At 41.6% G+C, this 16,327-nt stretch overlaps 1 protein-coding gene across 8 annotated transcripts in view; it reads left to right on the top strand.

Moving 5' to 3' along the window:
• IMMP2L (inner mitochondrial membrane peptidase subunit 2) overlaps positions 1 to 16,327 on the top strand; it is an 835,235-nt gene that overhangs the window by 568,610 nt on the left and 250,298 nt on the right. For 7 of the 8 annotated variants that reach the window (XR_007354631.2, XM_048836072.2, XM_075124423.1 and 4 more), the window contains one exon: positions 10,873 to 10,938. Coding sequence is in view for 6 of the 8 variants with exons in the window: in XM_048836072.2 (XP_048692029.1) it covers positions 10,873 to 10,938 (66 nt within the window). In the remaining 2 variants the exon portion in view is untranslated. Of the gene's footprint in view, positions 1 to 10,872; positions 10,939 to 16,327 lie in introns of those variants that run through there. The other variant, XR_007354633.2, reaches the window with a different exon arrangement.

The following is a 16,327-nucleotide window of genomic DNA, read 5'->3' as shown; positions in this document are numbered from 1 at the left end:
CTACAAGGAATCCAAGACCAATTGAAGAATGTTTTGAGTTGCTCTTACTTTCTGTTCATAGTGCCAATATTATGGATGGTTACTTGGCAGACTTTTTATTAGGAAAATTTGCATATATGTCACGCTTATGAAAGGGTGAGAGAAAAGGTGCACAGGTTAAGCCAGAAATTGAGCCAAATGCTGTCATCCCCGTTACCCCTGCTCTGTAGGCAAGAATGGCATAAAACACTACAAAATTGCAACAGTAATGATGCAGTTCAGGGTATCAAGGAATATACCTCTGGTGTGCCTCTTTCTTCAGCAATGCAGGGGCAGGGAAGAGAAAAGGGTAGGGGAGTAGTCAGTGGATCAACCATATCCCATATCCATAGAGCTGAAACCCCTGCTAGGGAATGTGAAAGGGATCTGGCTGTAACTGCAGAATGTAGTTGTGGCAGTGGAATGCTGGCAGTGCTGCTGTGTACCAAGGGGAATTTTCCTCCACCCCACCTTCATTCTCTCTGCAATCTTTGGGTTGGTCAGGGAAGGACCTCTTTTGCCCTGCAATGCCATCAAGTGCTATAAAGGCTTTCCTACATACCGTTGTCAATGCACTTAATTTCTGATTTGCAACACCCCCGCTGTTGACTAGTATAACTGTAGCACCCCTCCTGAGCAAAGTTTGTCAATCATAGCAAGATGTGTGATGTATTTTAGTTTTTTTTTTAAGGTTAATTTTCTAACTGTGAGTTTAGTGCTAATGTGAAGTGGATGCATTCACTTTAGTCACGCTAGAGGCCAGGTGCAGCATGGGCACTCCCTCAGTCCTGAGCTGGAGAAATCACTTCTAAGGGTGGGAAGGCAATGCATTTTGCATGATCTTTCAATTCTTGACCCCTCTGTTGAGAGTGCCAACAAGATGGGAACTAAGGATGATCTGATGATGGCTTTGTGATGTGGTCACAAACTTCCTATGAACAGATCTGGAGCGACTGTTTACTGTTTTTGTGGTGTCCACTAATGAGGACACTACGATTTGAACTAGGTTGTCTTGGCACTTCCTATTTCACAGGGGTGTTGTAGGGATAAATACATGAAACTGTGAGATGCTCAAATACTATGGTAACAGGGGCCGTATAAGTACCCAAGATATGTGAGAAAATGTGTTGCATTAATCATTCTTTCACCTAGCTCCCCTACTTTTTTAAATCTGCGTCATGTTACATGATTATTCATTTCACATCCAAGCTTTTACCATGATACAAGTTACATTTTCTTCAGAAAATAGATGGTTTTCCTATAATGATGGCCAGAAAAAGAGGACAACACTAAATGGGGTATTTCTCAAAAGAACATATTAGAAAATACATAGTAAAAATAGGGTCCAATTCTGAAGCAGTTCTTTGAGCTCTTAAATAGGTGTTCCATGCACCACATGGCTCATAGCAAATATCATAATAGATTTATTATCAGGCAGGCCAAACACAGTACCTGTACACTGATGCTATTAGAATGGTCACTCTCCTGTGGCATCACCACTAGAATTTAAAGATGCAGTGGAAACTTCTTGGGAGAGGAACAGTGGGGTAAATCATGCTCAAAATATTCTTAAAAGCATAGTGTCCTCTATGAAAGATGCTTTAAGTGTTCTGTCTGTTTTGATTTTCTTTGTGTAAATAATAGTCAGTTAAGTCACTGGCTGGCATAAATCCCATCTGGTATAATCTGAAAATAAACCGTGCTGTTTAAACATTCTCAAAGTATACAAGAGCAAAGCCACATGCAGACACATAGGATCTGTAATCTTCAGGCACCTCTCAAAATGAAGTTTAAATATCTCTTCTGGGACCTATTCTATATATGATCAGTTGACATCACAAATCAAAAGAGAGCACAATCCCCGCAAATAAAAGCTTACCAGGGAAATGTAATATATTAAACAAGTACTGCTTATCATCAAATGAAGTCTAGTTCTATTTAAATTGCATTACATGATTCTTGATGGTGGATTAATAGTAAAACTATCCTCTCTTTGTTCCATACATGCACCTATAAACCCTGGGTGCTCTTTGAAGTAGATCTTTATTTTATGATGCAGCAGTAATTTAAATGGGCTCTGCTGGCATTCAAGTCTAATTTCTTTATTCTTTTAGTATCAGATACAGTACTAATGTCTGTTGAAAAACATAATTGCTTTTGGCTTATCCACTGCCTCTGAGCATCAAACATTGTATATGACCATTATCCAGGATCTGTGGGTTATTTTTTATTCTTATAAAAGGCCTCACACTCAGCAGGCTATGATCTTGCATGGTATTTGGAGATATGTGTTCCTATGTCCCTTTAGAGAGTGAAAAATGAAGCAACTGCCTTCTTTCACTTAGCCTCCTGGGACCTTGGGACAGACCGTAATAAGCACTGTCTATGGAAAAGCTTGTCGCAACATCAGTTCCAAGTTCTTATACATAAATTGCTGTAGACAACTATTGGGAAGAAGTTACTAAGATGAATCAAAGAATGAAGGGAATAGTAGAATCTGAAATAATATAAGCAAAAATGCAATGGAAGTTTAATTATAATTGTAAATGAATTTATGAGAATCATTGTTTGAAATTGTGCTAATTGATTTCCACTCAGTGTAAATAGTCTGAATGGGAGGATAAGGCAATTGCCCACCCAACCCCCTGCTGCAGTATAAGCAAAGGCCTAGAGCCTTCAGGTACCCTGCAGCCCTTTAATCTGAGAGCAGACATTCTAGCTGGTTCTGCAGCTGCTCAGATCCTCTTCTGTCTCTTCCTTCTCCTCTACAATTCTCATCCTGTAAATAGCTTCTCTAACACATTCCTCATACTCACCCCCTCTCAGCTTGTTGCCTTCCGGATGAGGTTATCTGCCTGGGAACATAAAGCACTACTGCTCCTTCGCTTGCTCCTCATGCTCTGAAATGGGTGTAGTAGGTTGGGGAGGATTCTTCTGCATCTGTTGCTCTGAAATTCCCTCCTCTTTTCTCCAAGAGAGTCCCAGCATGGGGTGTAAGGGAACATAAGAGCTAGCAAACAGGAGCGGCTAACAGGGGAGTTTTGCAAGGGAGTTTACAGGGGGAATGTGAGGGGGCTAGATACACTTAACAGTCCTTAAACTTCTTTAAACTTAAAGCCACAAACACCCCCCGATTAAAACAAAAAACAAAAAAACAAAGAACAACAGAAGAATGAGCTTTAGGAGTTAAAAGATAATTCAGGCAGAAGTCCAGCAACAGAGTGGGGGCTATCCAGTTTATTGCACCCAATGCAGCATGTATGATTACCTGCCCTATAGGCAGGTGGCCTATGTGTGCATTCCATACAAGGAGCTCCTGGCCCTCAGAGACCGTGTACGGGCTTTGAAGAACAGAGTGGCTGAACTGGAGGAGCTAAGAGAGACAGGTACATAGATGAGACTTTCCTGGACACAGTAAAATGGTCCCACCCCTAATCTGACAGCCTCTGTGCTGTTGGGGAGGGTGAAAGTCTCACAGAAGGAGAACATCCAACTGGAGCAGAGGGAAAAGATCCCATAGTTGGGACCCTCCTTCCAGATGATGATGTAGTATCCTCTCGCACTGAGGATACCTCTCCGCGTGGAGAGGGAACTCCAGTTGTTAGGAAGAGACAGATATTAGTAATGAGCTATTTGAAAATTAGAAACATAGATAGCTGGGTTTGTGATGACCAGGAGAACCGCATGGTAACTTGTCTTTCTGGCACAAAGGTTGCGGATCTAGATAGACTTATGTGTAGTCCTGGGAAGGAGCCAGTGGTCGTGGTACATGTAGGTACCAGTGACATAGGGAAGGATAGGAGAGAGGTCCTGGAAACATGTTTTTTTTAAAGGGAAATCATGCCTCACCAATCTACTAGAATTCTTTGAGGGGGTCAACAAGCATGTGGGCAAGGGGGATCCAGTGAATATAGTATACTTAGAGTTTCAGAAAGCCTTTGACAAGATTGAACTAAAGTCTTTTAAGCAAAGTAAGCTGTCATGGGATAAGAGAGAAGGACCTCTTATGGATTGGTAACTGGTAAAAGATAGGAAACAAAGGGTAGGAATAAATGATCAGTTTTCAGAATAGTGGTGTCCCCCAAGGGTCTGTACTAGGCCCAGTCCTATTCAACATATTCATAAATGATCTGGAAAAAGGGGTAAACAGTGAAGTGGCAAAAATTGCAGATGATACAAAACTACTCAAGATAGTCAAGTCCTAGGCAGATTGCAAAGAGCTACAAAAGGATCTCTCAAAACTGGGTGACTGGGCAACAAAATGGCAGATGAAATTCAATGTTGATAAATGGAAAGTAATGCACGTTGGAAAACATAACCCCAATTGTACATATAAAATGATGGGGTCTAAATTAGCTGTTACCACTCAAGAAAGAGATGTTAGAGTCATTGTGGATAGTTTTCTGAAAACATCCACTCAATGTGCAGCAGCAGTCAAAAAAGTGAACAGAATGTTGGGAATCATTAAGAAAGGGATAGATAATAAGACAGAAAATATCATATTGTCTCTATATAAATCCATGGTACGCCCATATCTTGAATACTGCATGCATATGTGGTCACCCCATCTCAAAAAAGGTATATTCGAATTGGAAAAGGTTCAGAAAAGGGCAACAAACATGATTGGGGTATGGAACAGCTGCCATATGAGGAGAGATTAATAAGACTGGGATTTTTCAGCTTGGAAAAGAGATGACTAAAGAGGGATATGATAGAGGTTTATAAAATCATGACTGGTGTGGAGAAAGTAAATAAGGAAGGGTTATTTACTCCTTCTCATAACACAAGAAGTAGGGGACAGTGTTTGAAATTAATAGGTGACAGATTTAAAACAAAAGGAAGTATTTTTTCACACAACGCACAGTCAACCTGTGGAACTCCTTGCCAGAGGATGTTATGAAAGCCAAGACTATAACAGGGTTAAAAAAATGAGATAAATTCATGGAGGATAGGCCCATCAATGGCTATTAGCCAGGATGGTCAGGGATGATGTCCCTAACCTCTGTTTGCCAGGAGCTGGGAATGGGTGACAGGGGATGGATCACTTGATGATTGCCTGTTTTGTTCATTCCCTCTGGGGCACCTGGCATTGGCCACTGTCAGAGGACAGGATACTGGGCTAGATGGACCTTTGGTCTGACTCAGTATGGCCTTTCGTATCTTCTTATGTTTTTATAAGGAACTCCATTGGAGTGTCTTGACTGAGATATATCACCATTAAGGAAAAAAGGGGAGAAGGCACTCTTTTTCTTCCCCTGTTTTGAGAATATCCACTCTCATCCAGGAGATAAGAGGAGAAATATCCCATTTTCCTTCCAAAGCCACTGATGATAAGTGCTCCCAAGCCAAAAGGTGAAGTGAGACACCCCACACCAAGGGGAAATGGCCCTGAAAGCAGGAGCTTCCCAGCAAGTGAAGGACTTCTAAGCAGGGGTAATAAGAGTGCCTTGATCGAGAAACAGTAGTGGGCAATTGGTGGTGTGTGTCATATGGGATGGAGATAGTAGGTGTGTGGTGGAAGTATATGGAGGTACAGATGGTGGGTGTGTCAATGTGTGAAGGTGAAATGAGTGAGAGTGCTGCTAAACTGATCTAGTGAATGGATTTATGGATGTCTGTGGGTGTTTTAGAGTAACAGCCATGTTAGTCTGTATTCGCAAAAAGAAAAGGAGTACTTGTGGCACCTTAGAGACTAATGCTCAAATAAATTGGTTAGTCTCTAAGGTGCCACAAGTACTCCTTTTCTTTTTGTGGGTGTTTTAGTGAGTGAAAGGTTTGGGTAGGTAGTAGAAAAGGAGGCAGACCTCTCAGAAGGCTCATGGGAGCAGAAACCTTGGAAGATATCTTGCACCTGGTTTCCGACCCAGTCCTTCTCCTGTTCTTAGTCCCCGCTCCATTCCTGACTTTTTGCATTTCTGTTTCAATAATCCTATTTTGGCTGGCTCATGTGGCTCTGACCCAATATGGCTGATCAACTTCAACTCTGACCTCATCCTATAGTGGGACACTGGTATGAACTTTTCCTTCTAACTGTGATCCTCTAGACTTGGACCATGTTCTTGAGTCCCCCTCCAACCCAGCCCTGGTCTTGACCTGTGCCCCTGAAGTAGGGTCCTGACAAGTGTACCTCATTTGAAGAGGAATTGGGTAGCAGCAAGTTATTCTCAGATTTGGTAACTTTAGGGGCCCACTGCACGGCTCACCTATTCTCCCACAGTTTTCATCAGGAGAGAAAATGGGAGATGGAATGGAATTGGGTCTATGTTAAAATGGTTTTCAGGAGGTTTGTTTTTCTAATGGGTCACTGATATGCTTCCTACTATTGCTTCTGCTTTAAAAGTTTTTGTAATATTCCTGGACAGTTTGATAGATACTCAACTTCATAACAAGGGGAAATGTGTGTGTGTGTGTGTGAGAGAGAGAGAGAGAGTTGCAGGCTGTGGCACTGAATCAGGGGAGCTTGAGAGACCAGCTGAGTAAGCAAGGGACTCGCTCATCTCTCTCTCTGAACACAGTATCAGGGCCTGACTCTCACAAGAATGTCAGAGCAGGGAGTTGCTCTTTAGACATGTAAGATCTTTCCTTTTTCTCCGTAATTAAGTTGAAAAGGCTTTGTTTAGCGTAACTTAGGAGAAGTGCAAATCTAGCTATGTTAAGCAAACAGTTTCTTTTGTTGTTAATCCATTTATCCATTTTTTAATAAATCCCATTTTAAGATTACTGTTGTATGGACAACTTCACACAGATGTTCGTAAAGGGAAGAAAACTTAATAACTTGTAAGGACAGTTGCCAAAGAGTTTCTGGAACCTGTTCCCCTTCGTCAGGCTCCGTACAGAGTGTGTACAAAGATGTCCCAGAGAGTGGTGTTGCCATTAGGGTGTGGCGGGTGAACACAAAGGGAGAGACTGAAGAACCAAGTAGGAGACGGGAGTTGATGGAGGGTGTTGGTCACAGGCATGCCTGACAGAATGTATGTAAATAAACGTGTGAAGGAGTTGCCTATCTCACAGCTAGAGAAAGAAGAGTGAATAATAATTACAAACTTTGCCAACATTTGCACTAAATAATTGTAAATAATTTGTAAACAATTGGGGGGAGGGATAGCTCAGTGGTTTGAGCATTGGCCTGCTAAACCCAGGATTGTGAGTTCAATCCTTGAGGGGTCCATTTAGGGATCTGGGGCAAAAAAAAATAGGGGACTGTGCCTGCTTTGAGCAGGGGGTTGGACAAGATGATCTCCTGAGGTCCCTTCTAACTCTGATAGTCTATGAGTCTAATGTTTTTTCTCACTTTTTGACCAGATCTGAAGCCAGAGAGTGGCTAAAATATTCAGTAACATTCAGTAAGAAAGATTCTGAAGCCAGAAATTGCCTACGTATTTCCTCTTTATATGTCTTCCATAGCCAGTTAAGGTTCCTATCCTTCGTTGAGCACCTTTCAGGTGAACCTTTGTGATTACACTAAGCTCAGTGGAAAACTGTGACCTTAGAATATTCTCTCTCATCTACGGTCTATTATTTTTTATCTTTAGCCAACTGAAAATACCTTGTTTAGCAGTATCTATATTTTTGCGTCCTGTTAAGTCCAATTCTTATTTGTCTTACATTTGTTTTTGCCATTTAAATGAATTCTAATCAGAATATGAATATAATATGTATTTTATATTACTATATCTGTTCTGGCTTCAGATGTTAAAAAACATTCGTGATTTATAATAATGATGTATAAGGGTTTCTTGAAAGTCTCTTTGATAAATCAGTTTTTTTAATGTGTCCTTACTGGCAGAAAAGTGACCACAGTGAGAATGAATGTTCTTACCTCTGATTTAGAATGATGTTTATTCAAGGTCATTACAATTATTGCTGAGTGGGTGCAAATTAACACAGAGGTCAGTAATTACATTACAAAATGTACATGCTAATCAAACAGAAATGCTTGTGAGGGGAATTTAAAAGAACCTTTAAAAGTAATGTGTGAGATAGAATTTTGAAAGGGCAGACTTAAAATTTGATGGCTGTTTTTATTCAGTCTTTAGCAAACACACACTTTAGCACATACATTATGTATTACTATTTCCCATTGGTTAAAATACATTTTACAGAAGTACAAGTTCATACTTAGCCTAAATGAATAAGAGATGAAATAAATTACCTGTGAAATTTTACTGAAATGGTTTAATTTACATTAACTCTAGTGGGTAAAAAGTAATAGCTCTTCTCTTAGGCCTGATCTCAAGTGAGCCGTGGCACATAGAGATGCTAGTGATGGTAGCAGTGACAAGTACTGTTGGTGCACCAACTACTAGATGCGACTACGTGGGCATCTAAAATGTGGTGGGTTCCTCCCAAGAATGACATGCAAAGGGGTCACAAAATCCATCTCTATTCTCAGATTGGTAGAGATAAATTGAAGAGATGAGATGAGTTAGCTTGAAGGAAGGGTACTTCAAAGAAGTGTCACATTAAATGACTTTAAATGACAGTAAATAGTATCAGGACTTAATTCTAATAATGACTGAATTATCACATTTGAAATTATGGCCTCACCAGGTTCGAACTGCCATGGCCACATATTGTTCCGGAGAAAACACCCTTTGATCATAGGAATCCTTCCCACATAGGAATTATAATTTCCTTATCTGTGCTGCGCAGATGTCTCTCTGCTTTGATCCCTTCCTTTCTGAGACTCTGGACTGGACCTCTCAGCAATTTGATCTCTCTTATGGAGACTGGAACTGTGGATTTGAATCTGCATCAGTCCCTAAGATGACATTTCCTTCCTTGGGCTTGTCTTCACTATTGAATAACATGAAGTATTGTATTATTGTTCCTGTTAACTTGATCCATGCCTCCAAACAAAATTCCATCATGTGTGTGGAGGTAGTAGTAACATGAATTGGCATGACCAGGGGTATAGGACAGACCGCAAGTGAATTTCTATTGATAGCTGTTAATTTGACCTGTTGGGTTTGTAGGGTTGAAGATAAGTACTGTAACACAACAGTCTTGGGGCACCAGTTCTCCAGTGTCTCCCATAATCATCCAAGACCTTCGTGGCCCTTTCTTGCCCGTTTCCTAACCATAAGACTAAGATTTTGTTATGGTTATTTTTAATAAAGGTCACGGACATGTACAGGCAATAAACAAAAATTCATGGAAGCCGTGACCTGTCTGTGACTTTTGCTGCTGTGACTCCATGGTTTCCCCCGCCACCATGGTGGCTGGGAGCTGTGGGGTTTCCCCTTTGCTTGTGCCAGCTGGAAGCTGCAGGGGGACCCCCTCCACCCACGGAAGCTGGGAGCTACAGGGTGACCATATTTCCCAAAGAGAAAATGGGACACCCCCAGCCATTCACCCGAGGTGCCCCCCTCCCCACCTCTCCTCCTGAGGTTGTTGCTCATTGCTGGAACCCTGAGGAGTCTGTCACCTGTTCTTAGAACCTTGTAGGGTGTCCCCTGTTGCTTGTTGCTGCTATCGCCTGTCACTGGAACCCTACCAGGGCCCAGCTGGCTGACAGCTCCAGAGTCCTGCACCCCTGGGGCTGAAGCAGAGAATGTCACAGAGGTCTCCAGAAGTGACGGAATCTGTGACTTCCATGACCTCCGTGACATAAATGTAACCTTAATCATAAGTCATCTACCACTACAAATAAGCCTTCTTGGTGTTCTGTCCCCCTAGTTTCATGTGGCATCCAGTATTCATGACTGAACTCCTCTCTGGTGAGTTTCCCATCCAAAGTCATCTTAGCCTTTGAAGAATGTGCCCTAAGAAGAAGACATGCTGCCAGCTGGCCAGAGGCTGACACCAAGACACTGGTGGATTTCTGGAGTGAGACTAACAGGGCCCAGGATGTCAGGAGCAGGAACTGTGATGCAAATCTCTGTGGTGACATTTCTAACAAGCTGGCCATGCTTGGAGTCTAAAGTACAGACCGTCAGTCAGTGCCAGGAGAAAATCAAAACATGGGCTACCTGATGGCCTTTCTTAAAAGTAAACAAATGAAAACCTATATTAAGAGAACATGGAAAAATTATATTGTTTGCACAGTTAAGTATTTCCAAGTCAAAAACTGGGGAAGTCTGAGTATATCACAAAAAGATACATGATGCTAATGTGAGATTACAGAAATGTTTTTTTATATTATACTGCATATTTAAGTAGTAGTATGAGTGTATATCTTAATGTATATGCAGAAGGGTGTAGAATTCAGATTGTATAAGCAGGGTTATCTTTGCTTCCTGATAATTGCATGCTTAAGTGTGCAACTGTATCACACTCAACATAGTGTTATATGAGAAACAATTTTCAGCTAACACTTGATACATTATGGCACTTTGTATAAAGCTGAAAGTTTTAGAAAATTCTACCTGTTTTTTCTAAAGTCCTTCTTTGCTCACCTATGCAAGATTTGCCTCAATTAGTTTGATAAATATTAATCTCATTTTGAGTTTTTTCAAAGTGAATGAATGACATGAATATTTAAATACACTATACTATTGAAGTTTGATGGAAAATTCAGGTTTATTTGCAAAGGTCCCCACATCATCAATAATGGGACATTCTAACTTCATCAGTGTCAAGTGTCTTCCCCATTTCTTCTGCTATAAAAAGAGTGTTGATTATCTTAGACTTTGTATTCAGCTGATATTTTACCCCCAGTTTTTTCATGATGGTTTGAAATAAGAATGATAACAATAGATTCACTTGAGCTGGAACATCATGATTGATGCCATATCAGGGAGAACATGGAATCCCATAATGACTTTAATAGTGCCTATTTCTTTGTTGAATTTCTTTTCATTTTCTTAAAACAACAGGCACATTACTGACTGTGTAACCTTATCCCTTTCCCAGGTCTCCTAAAAACCCTGAACAGAAGATCATTAAACGAGTGATTGCTCTTGAAGGAGACATTGTCAAGTAAGTATTTTGAGCCTTAATCTGACTTATTATAGGAACACTGGCTTTTCAGTAAATTTTGAATGAGTATCCTAAATGACAACTTTTTGTATTTTCTTGCTATATATTCTTAACAGGAATGTCAGTGTTGTACATGTCAATCTTTTTGAATGAGATAAGAAATGTTACACAAAGGTAACCTTATGAAGGTGCAAATCCTGCTCACCGTATACAGTATTTGATTCCCCCATTGCAAATTTATGCCAGGCAATTGTAAAGGAATTTTTATACATGAGCACAGTCTTTCTGGTAGGACTGATAATATTTATAGAGCGGTTGGCAGGTATAAAGTTCACATACTGAGTACAGTGGTTCACACAGGTATCCATCATCATTGCAAGGTTTTTGGGGGAATATACAGCATCCTTACAGCAAAGCACTGTATCAGGAGGGTTTATAGACGAATTGAGCTCTGAAGAGTCTGTTTCTAGGTTTTGGGATGTCCTGGGAACTAGGCTTTTCTAGGACTAAGAGAAATTAAGGCTCAAGCTTATGTGATGCCTAAAAGTGTTTGCATTTTCCACACATTTTTAAACCCTCAGTAATGATAACGCTTTGCTCTTATGCAGCACTTTTCATAAGTAGTTCTCCTAGTGCTTTGCAGAGGAAGTCAGTATCGTCCCTGCTTTGCTCAGAGATCAAAGGCTGTCATGTTCTCACTCTGTTACAACCACTTCTTTTGCATAGAGTTGGCTCCCCTTACCTAGCTGTTTGGCTCCTCTCACTGTTCTGGTTTGCTCCCCCTGCCCCAGCCGAAAGGTTACTCTTCTGCTGTGTGCTGCAATTGGACACTTGGAGTTCTACCTCTACAGTGGCCAACGTAGCTGAGACTACTAAGCTGGTTAATCAGCTACTCTTCAGTTCCCTCTTCACTGCTGCCTCTTACTGCTGTTGTTGCCTATTCAGCACACCCACCTGTCTTCCCACCCTGCCCAACAACAAAAATGAAACCGAGGAAAAATAAAAAAATACAATAAAAAAGGGACTCACAAAATCCTGTTACTTATTCTTAAATCTGGTGGGCCTATTGTTTAATATGGCTCTGGGGGAGACTGGCTCTGAACAGGTTTGTCCTCACACCAGTCATGATTTTATAGACCTAAATGGAGAAAGTAAATAGGGAAGTGTCATTTACTCCTTCACTCCTAACACAAGAACTAGATGTCACCAAATGAAATTAATAGGCAGCAGGTTTAAAAGAAACAAAAAAGTATTTCTTCACACAACACACAGTCAACCTGTGGAACTCTTTGATAGGAGATGTTGTACAAGCCAAGACTATATCACGGTTCAGAAAAAGAATTAAATTAATTCTTGAGGATAGTTCCATCAATGGCTATTGGCCAGGATGGACACAGGTGGTATCCCTAACCTCTGTTTGCTAGAAGCTGGAAATGGGCAACAGGGGATGGCTCACTTGATGATTGCCTGTTCTGTTCATTCCCGCTGAAGCACTTGGCATTGGCCACTGTCAGAAGGCAAGATACTGGGCTAGATGGACCTTTGGTTTGACCCAATATGGCCGTTCATATGTTCTTATTTATTTGAACCTTAAACCCACCTGGCCATTGACACACCCACAAGGGCCACAATGACTCACAACAGATCTATGGATATGGTAACTGTATGCATTTGCAGCTGGACAAATTCTGTGCTGGCATTAATTCTATTAACTTCAGTGAAGTTAATGCCAGCAGAGAACTTTGTTCAATATATTTAGAATTCCAGAGAGACCCTTAAGTACACTGATAGTTATTTTTGTTATTACTACAGTTAGCTCAGTGTACTGGTCTTCTAAATAGATAATAAATGGTAAATTTCCAAAGGGTTGAAGCCCAACACTCCTTTGTATAGACAGTTATTGACAGAAATCTAAGTATTTGAACCTCTGTCTTCTTGAGAAGTGCAACGGGGCGCAGACTCACCCCGTGGCAGCTTCTTGCTGGCTGTCTGGGAATTAGCTCTTTTTACCAGCTCCAGAGCACCCAATGCCGGTGTTTTGCCATTGCTGGCCCCCGTGTCCCTCCCAAACCCCAGTGCCGTTTTACCTGGGGTGCTGCCCCTCCAGGCAATATCCCACAGATCTGGGTCTCCCCTCCCCGGGGAACCCCCCACCATCTATCCCCACCTTGCCTTAGCCTATGGGCTAGTGCCAGTCACCATCTAGTCCCCTTTCACTGGGGCCAACTGCAGTCTGTATAAGCCAGTCATCAGAGGCAAGGCGGGTTTGGACCTGCTGCCTCCGCCTACCCTTGGGCTGCCCTGTTGCAACCCCAGTACCCTGTCTTGGGCCATCTGCCAGGCTTGCAGCCTGGGGTTTTTCCAACCTGGAGCCTCCCAGCCCTGCTTTGCCTCAGGTACCCTGGTACACTCCCCAGCAGCCAGGCCCATCTCCCTCCACAGCTAGAGGAGACTCTGTGTGCTCCTGGCCCACTGCCCTCTTATAAGGGCCAGCTGGGCCCTGATTAAGCCAGCTGTGGCCTAATTGGGGCATGGCCCCCAGCTGAGGCTGCTCCTCCTAATCAGCCCCACCTTTCATTCTCTGCCACAGCCCTCTCCCTGGGCTGTTTTAAGCCTTTTAAGGCAGGAGTGGGTGACCACCCCACTACAATTAGCACCGTGTTTTCTAATAAGATCCCACTACAATTAGCATGCATAATGTGGTTACTCCTTCTGGCACCAGCATTGCCCCTCTGCAAAGCATTCACAGATGCATGAGGACTTGCAGATTGGCTTGTCATTGGAGGAGAAATCTAGACTGCCAGCCCAAAACCATTGTCTAGTTCCCAGGGAACAACTTGCTTCAAGAATTGATTCTACTTTGAGACCAATGTGGACCGCAAACCCTGATGCTGCTCATACAGCTGACTCTCCAGGGACCATTGCTTACACTCAAAGCTTGCATAACAAAAAGTAACAAAATTAACAACAACATAATATGTCTTCCCAAGTCTGAACATTTGCTTACATGCCAAAACCCTATAATACTTGGAAGGCTATGTGAAACAACAGCACTGAGTGACGCCTTCTATAGCAATCTGTCTTCACACAATGGCTTCTTTCTGTGCCATTTGGCAATATATTTGCCAAAATGTTGTAGTTAAAAAGGGGACGATTAACAACCAGTTTAGTGGTTCCTCATTCATTTCCATAGGAATGTTGTTGAAAATGGATAGCAAAATAAATCAATCCCAAATTATCCTACTTCTTATTTTATAATATTAACATTTTACAATGGGTTCTTGAGTAGATGGATGGGAGGGGGGGAGGTTCAAAAACATCTAAGGTAATTAGTCATCCAGTTCTCAGAGATACTTTTGAAAAATCCCACCCATGATGATAAATATACACAAACCTCAAATGCCTTCCAATATTGAATGTTTCTTGAACTATTTTGGTTAATTTCTGGTTAGAACCATCCTCAGAAAAATACTTACATTTTATAACTTACCTATACACATTTTGTACCATTGGAACAGATCTTTGAAAAATTTACAACTTTTCTCCTTTAACTGTTGAGAGTAGAAATACATACAGAATATAAATACAGGTTTATATAAGTGTGACAATTTTTCCCTAAAATTTGAGTTCTTTTATTGATTATTTTCGGTTATGGTATTAAAAGGAGATATGTGACTAAAACATGGAAACCAACAGGAAGTCACAGTAAATTTGGTAACCTAAGATAGGTGACAAAAACACAATCAGACATTTTCCTTTCCAGTTGATGAATCTGAAGACAAGTATTTTTCAGAAGCAACGTGAAGTTAGTATTGTATCAACCCAATATACTATGATTATGTATTCATTAATACGTTGTATCAAATTATCTGGCCAGTATGAAATTATATTATGAGTTAAACTAAACATAGATTGAAATATGCACAAAATATATTCATGAGAACTAAATTCATCCTCTGCTTAGTTCATTGAATAATTGCAATGAAAATGTTTGGAAGTCTCGAGCACTTCAGTAGCAGAAAAATTACCCTACTGTACCTAGAAAGAATTTTGCTGCTCTTCAGGTTTATCTGTACTTTGAACTATGTTTTAAAGCAGTTTATAGGAGTTATGGTAGAGGTACTGTCCACAGTTGTTTAGAAAACTTGCTTTTGAAAATTAATTGGTCATACACTCTTTTGGTAGGGACAAAACTTGTTATTGTCCTAGAGGTCGAGTGTGCAAGCTGCTCCACTCCTAATTCCAGGGTTTGGATACAGATGGTTTGTGCCCAGATGCCACACTGGTACTTTCATTGTTTCCCACACCTGTCACTTCACTGATTAATCAGAGCTGCTTCATGTGCTGAAGGACAGCTGTTCCCTCAACACATGGAACAACCCAGTGCTCCCTCTCCTTTTCTTCTGGAAATCATGGGACTGGAGTTGTGCCAGCAAAGAGTAGGCTGCGTAATGGCAGCTCCTGCCTTCTCCACTCCTCACTCAGCCTGGGGGGTGGATATCCCCAGGCCTTAGGGTGCATGTGCATATCAGTTGTGAAGATACCTGTGTGTGGTGTATCAATTGTTGAGGGGGTCTTTGGGCAGTAAGTCAATTGTGGGATGTGGGGGCGGAGGCTGTGTTTGTATTAATTGTGTGTGGTGGGGTGATATCAGTTGAGGAGGTTTGTGTGTGTGTGTGTGTGTGTGTGTGTATTGATTGTGGCTGGAGGTCTTTGTGAGGGTGTGTGTGTGGATTTATGTGGAGCTTTGGGTATGTGGAGGGTCTGTAGTGTGTGTGCAGTCTGTTAAACACGAGCAGTTTTGTAACAGGTATGTGTGAGTGTGTGTGTTGTTCTGCATGGGGTGGCCAGTATCAGTTGTAGTGAGGATCTGCATTGTGTGGGGATCTTGTCTGTATCAAGCACTGATTGGTGAGAACAGAAATAACGTTGGAAGACAGAATGAAATGGTTTGTATTGTGGGGAGTGCCAGAAAAAATTGGTGTTGGGTGACTGAATCAATTGGTTTGTTATTTCAGTTGTGGCAGTGATAAGAGGGGCTTTGCCAGGGAGTGGAACTAGTGGGAGATTAGCAAGCAGTGCTTCCCCGGGTGGATGATGGGCAAGGAGTTCTTAGCGAAATGTGGACTGTAGCAACGCTCTCCCAAACTGAGCATCAGAGAATGATGCTAAGTCCAAAGAGTAATGCCTGGTGAAAGTGTGCACTGAATTCCACGCTGCTACTTTGGACACTTCCACCAAGGGAACATGCCTAAGGCTCTCATGGAGTAGATTTTAAACCAGGAAGTACTGGTTTCCTAGCTAAGATGTAACAATGTTCTATACATCTCCTAATCCAGTATGAAAGTCTGGTAATGGGTTCTCCCAGGAATCTCTCCTTGTATGCTCT

This window comes from Caretta caretta, chromosome 1, assembly GCF_965140235.1.
Source record: "Caretta caretta isolate rCarCar2 chromosome 1, rCarCar1.hap1, whole genome shotgun sequence".
Taxonomy (NCBI): Eukaryota; Metazoa; Chordata; order Testudines; family Cheloniidae; genus Caretta; species Caretta caretta.
This window is presented reverse-complemented; position numbering and strand designations above follow the sequence as displayed.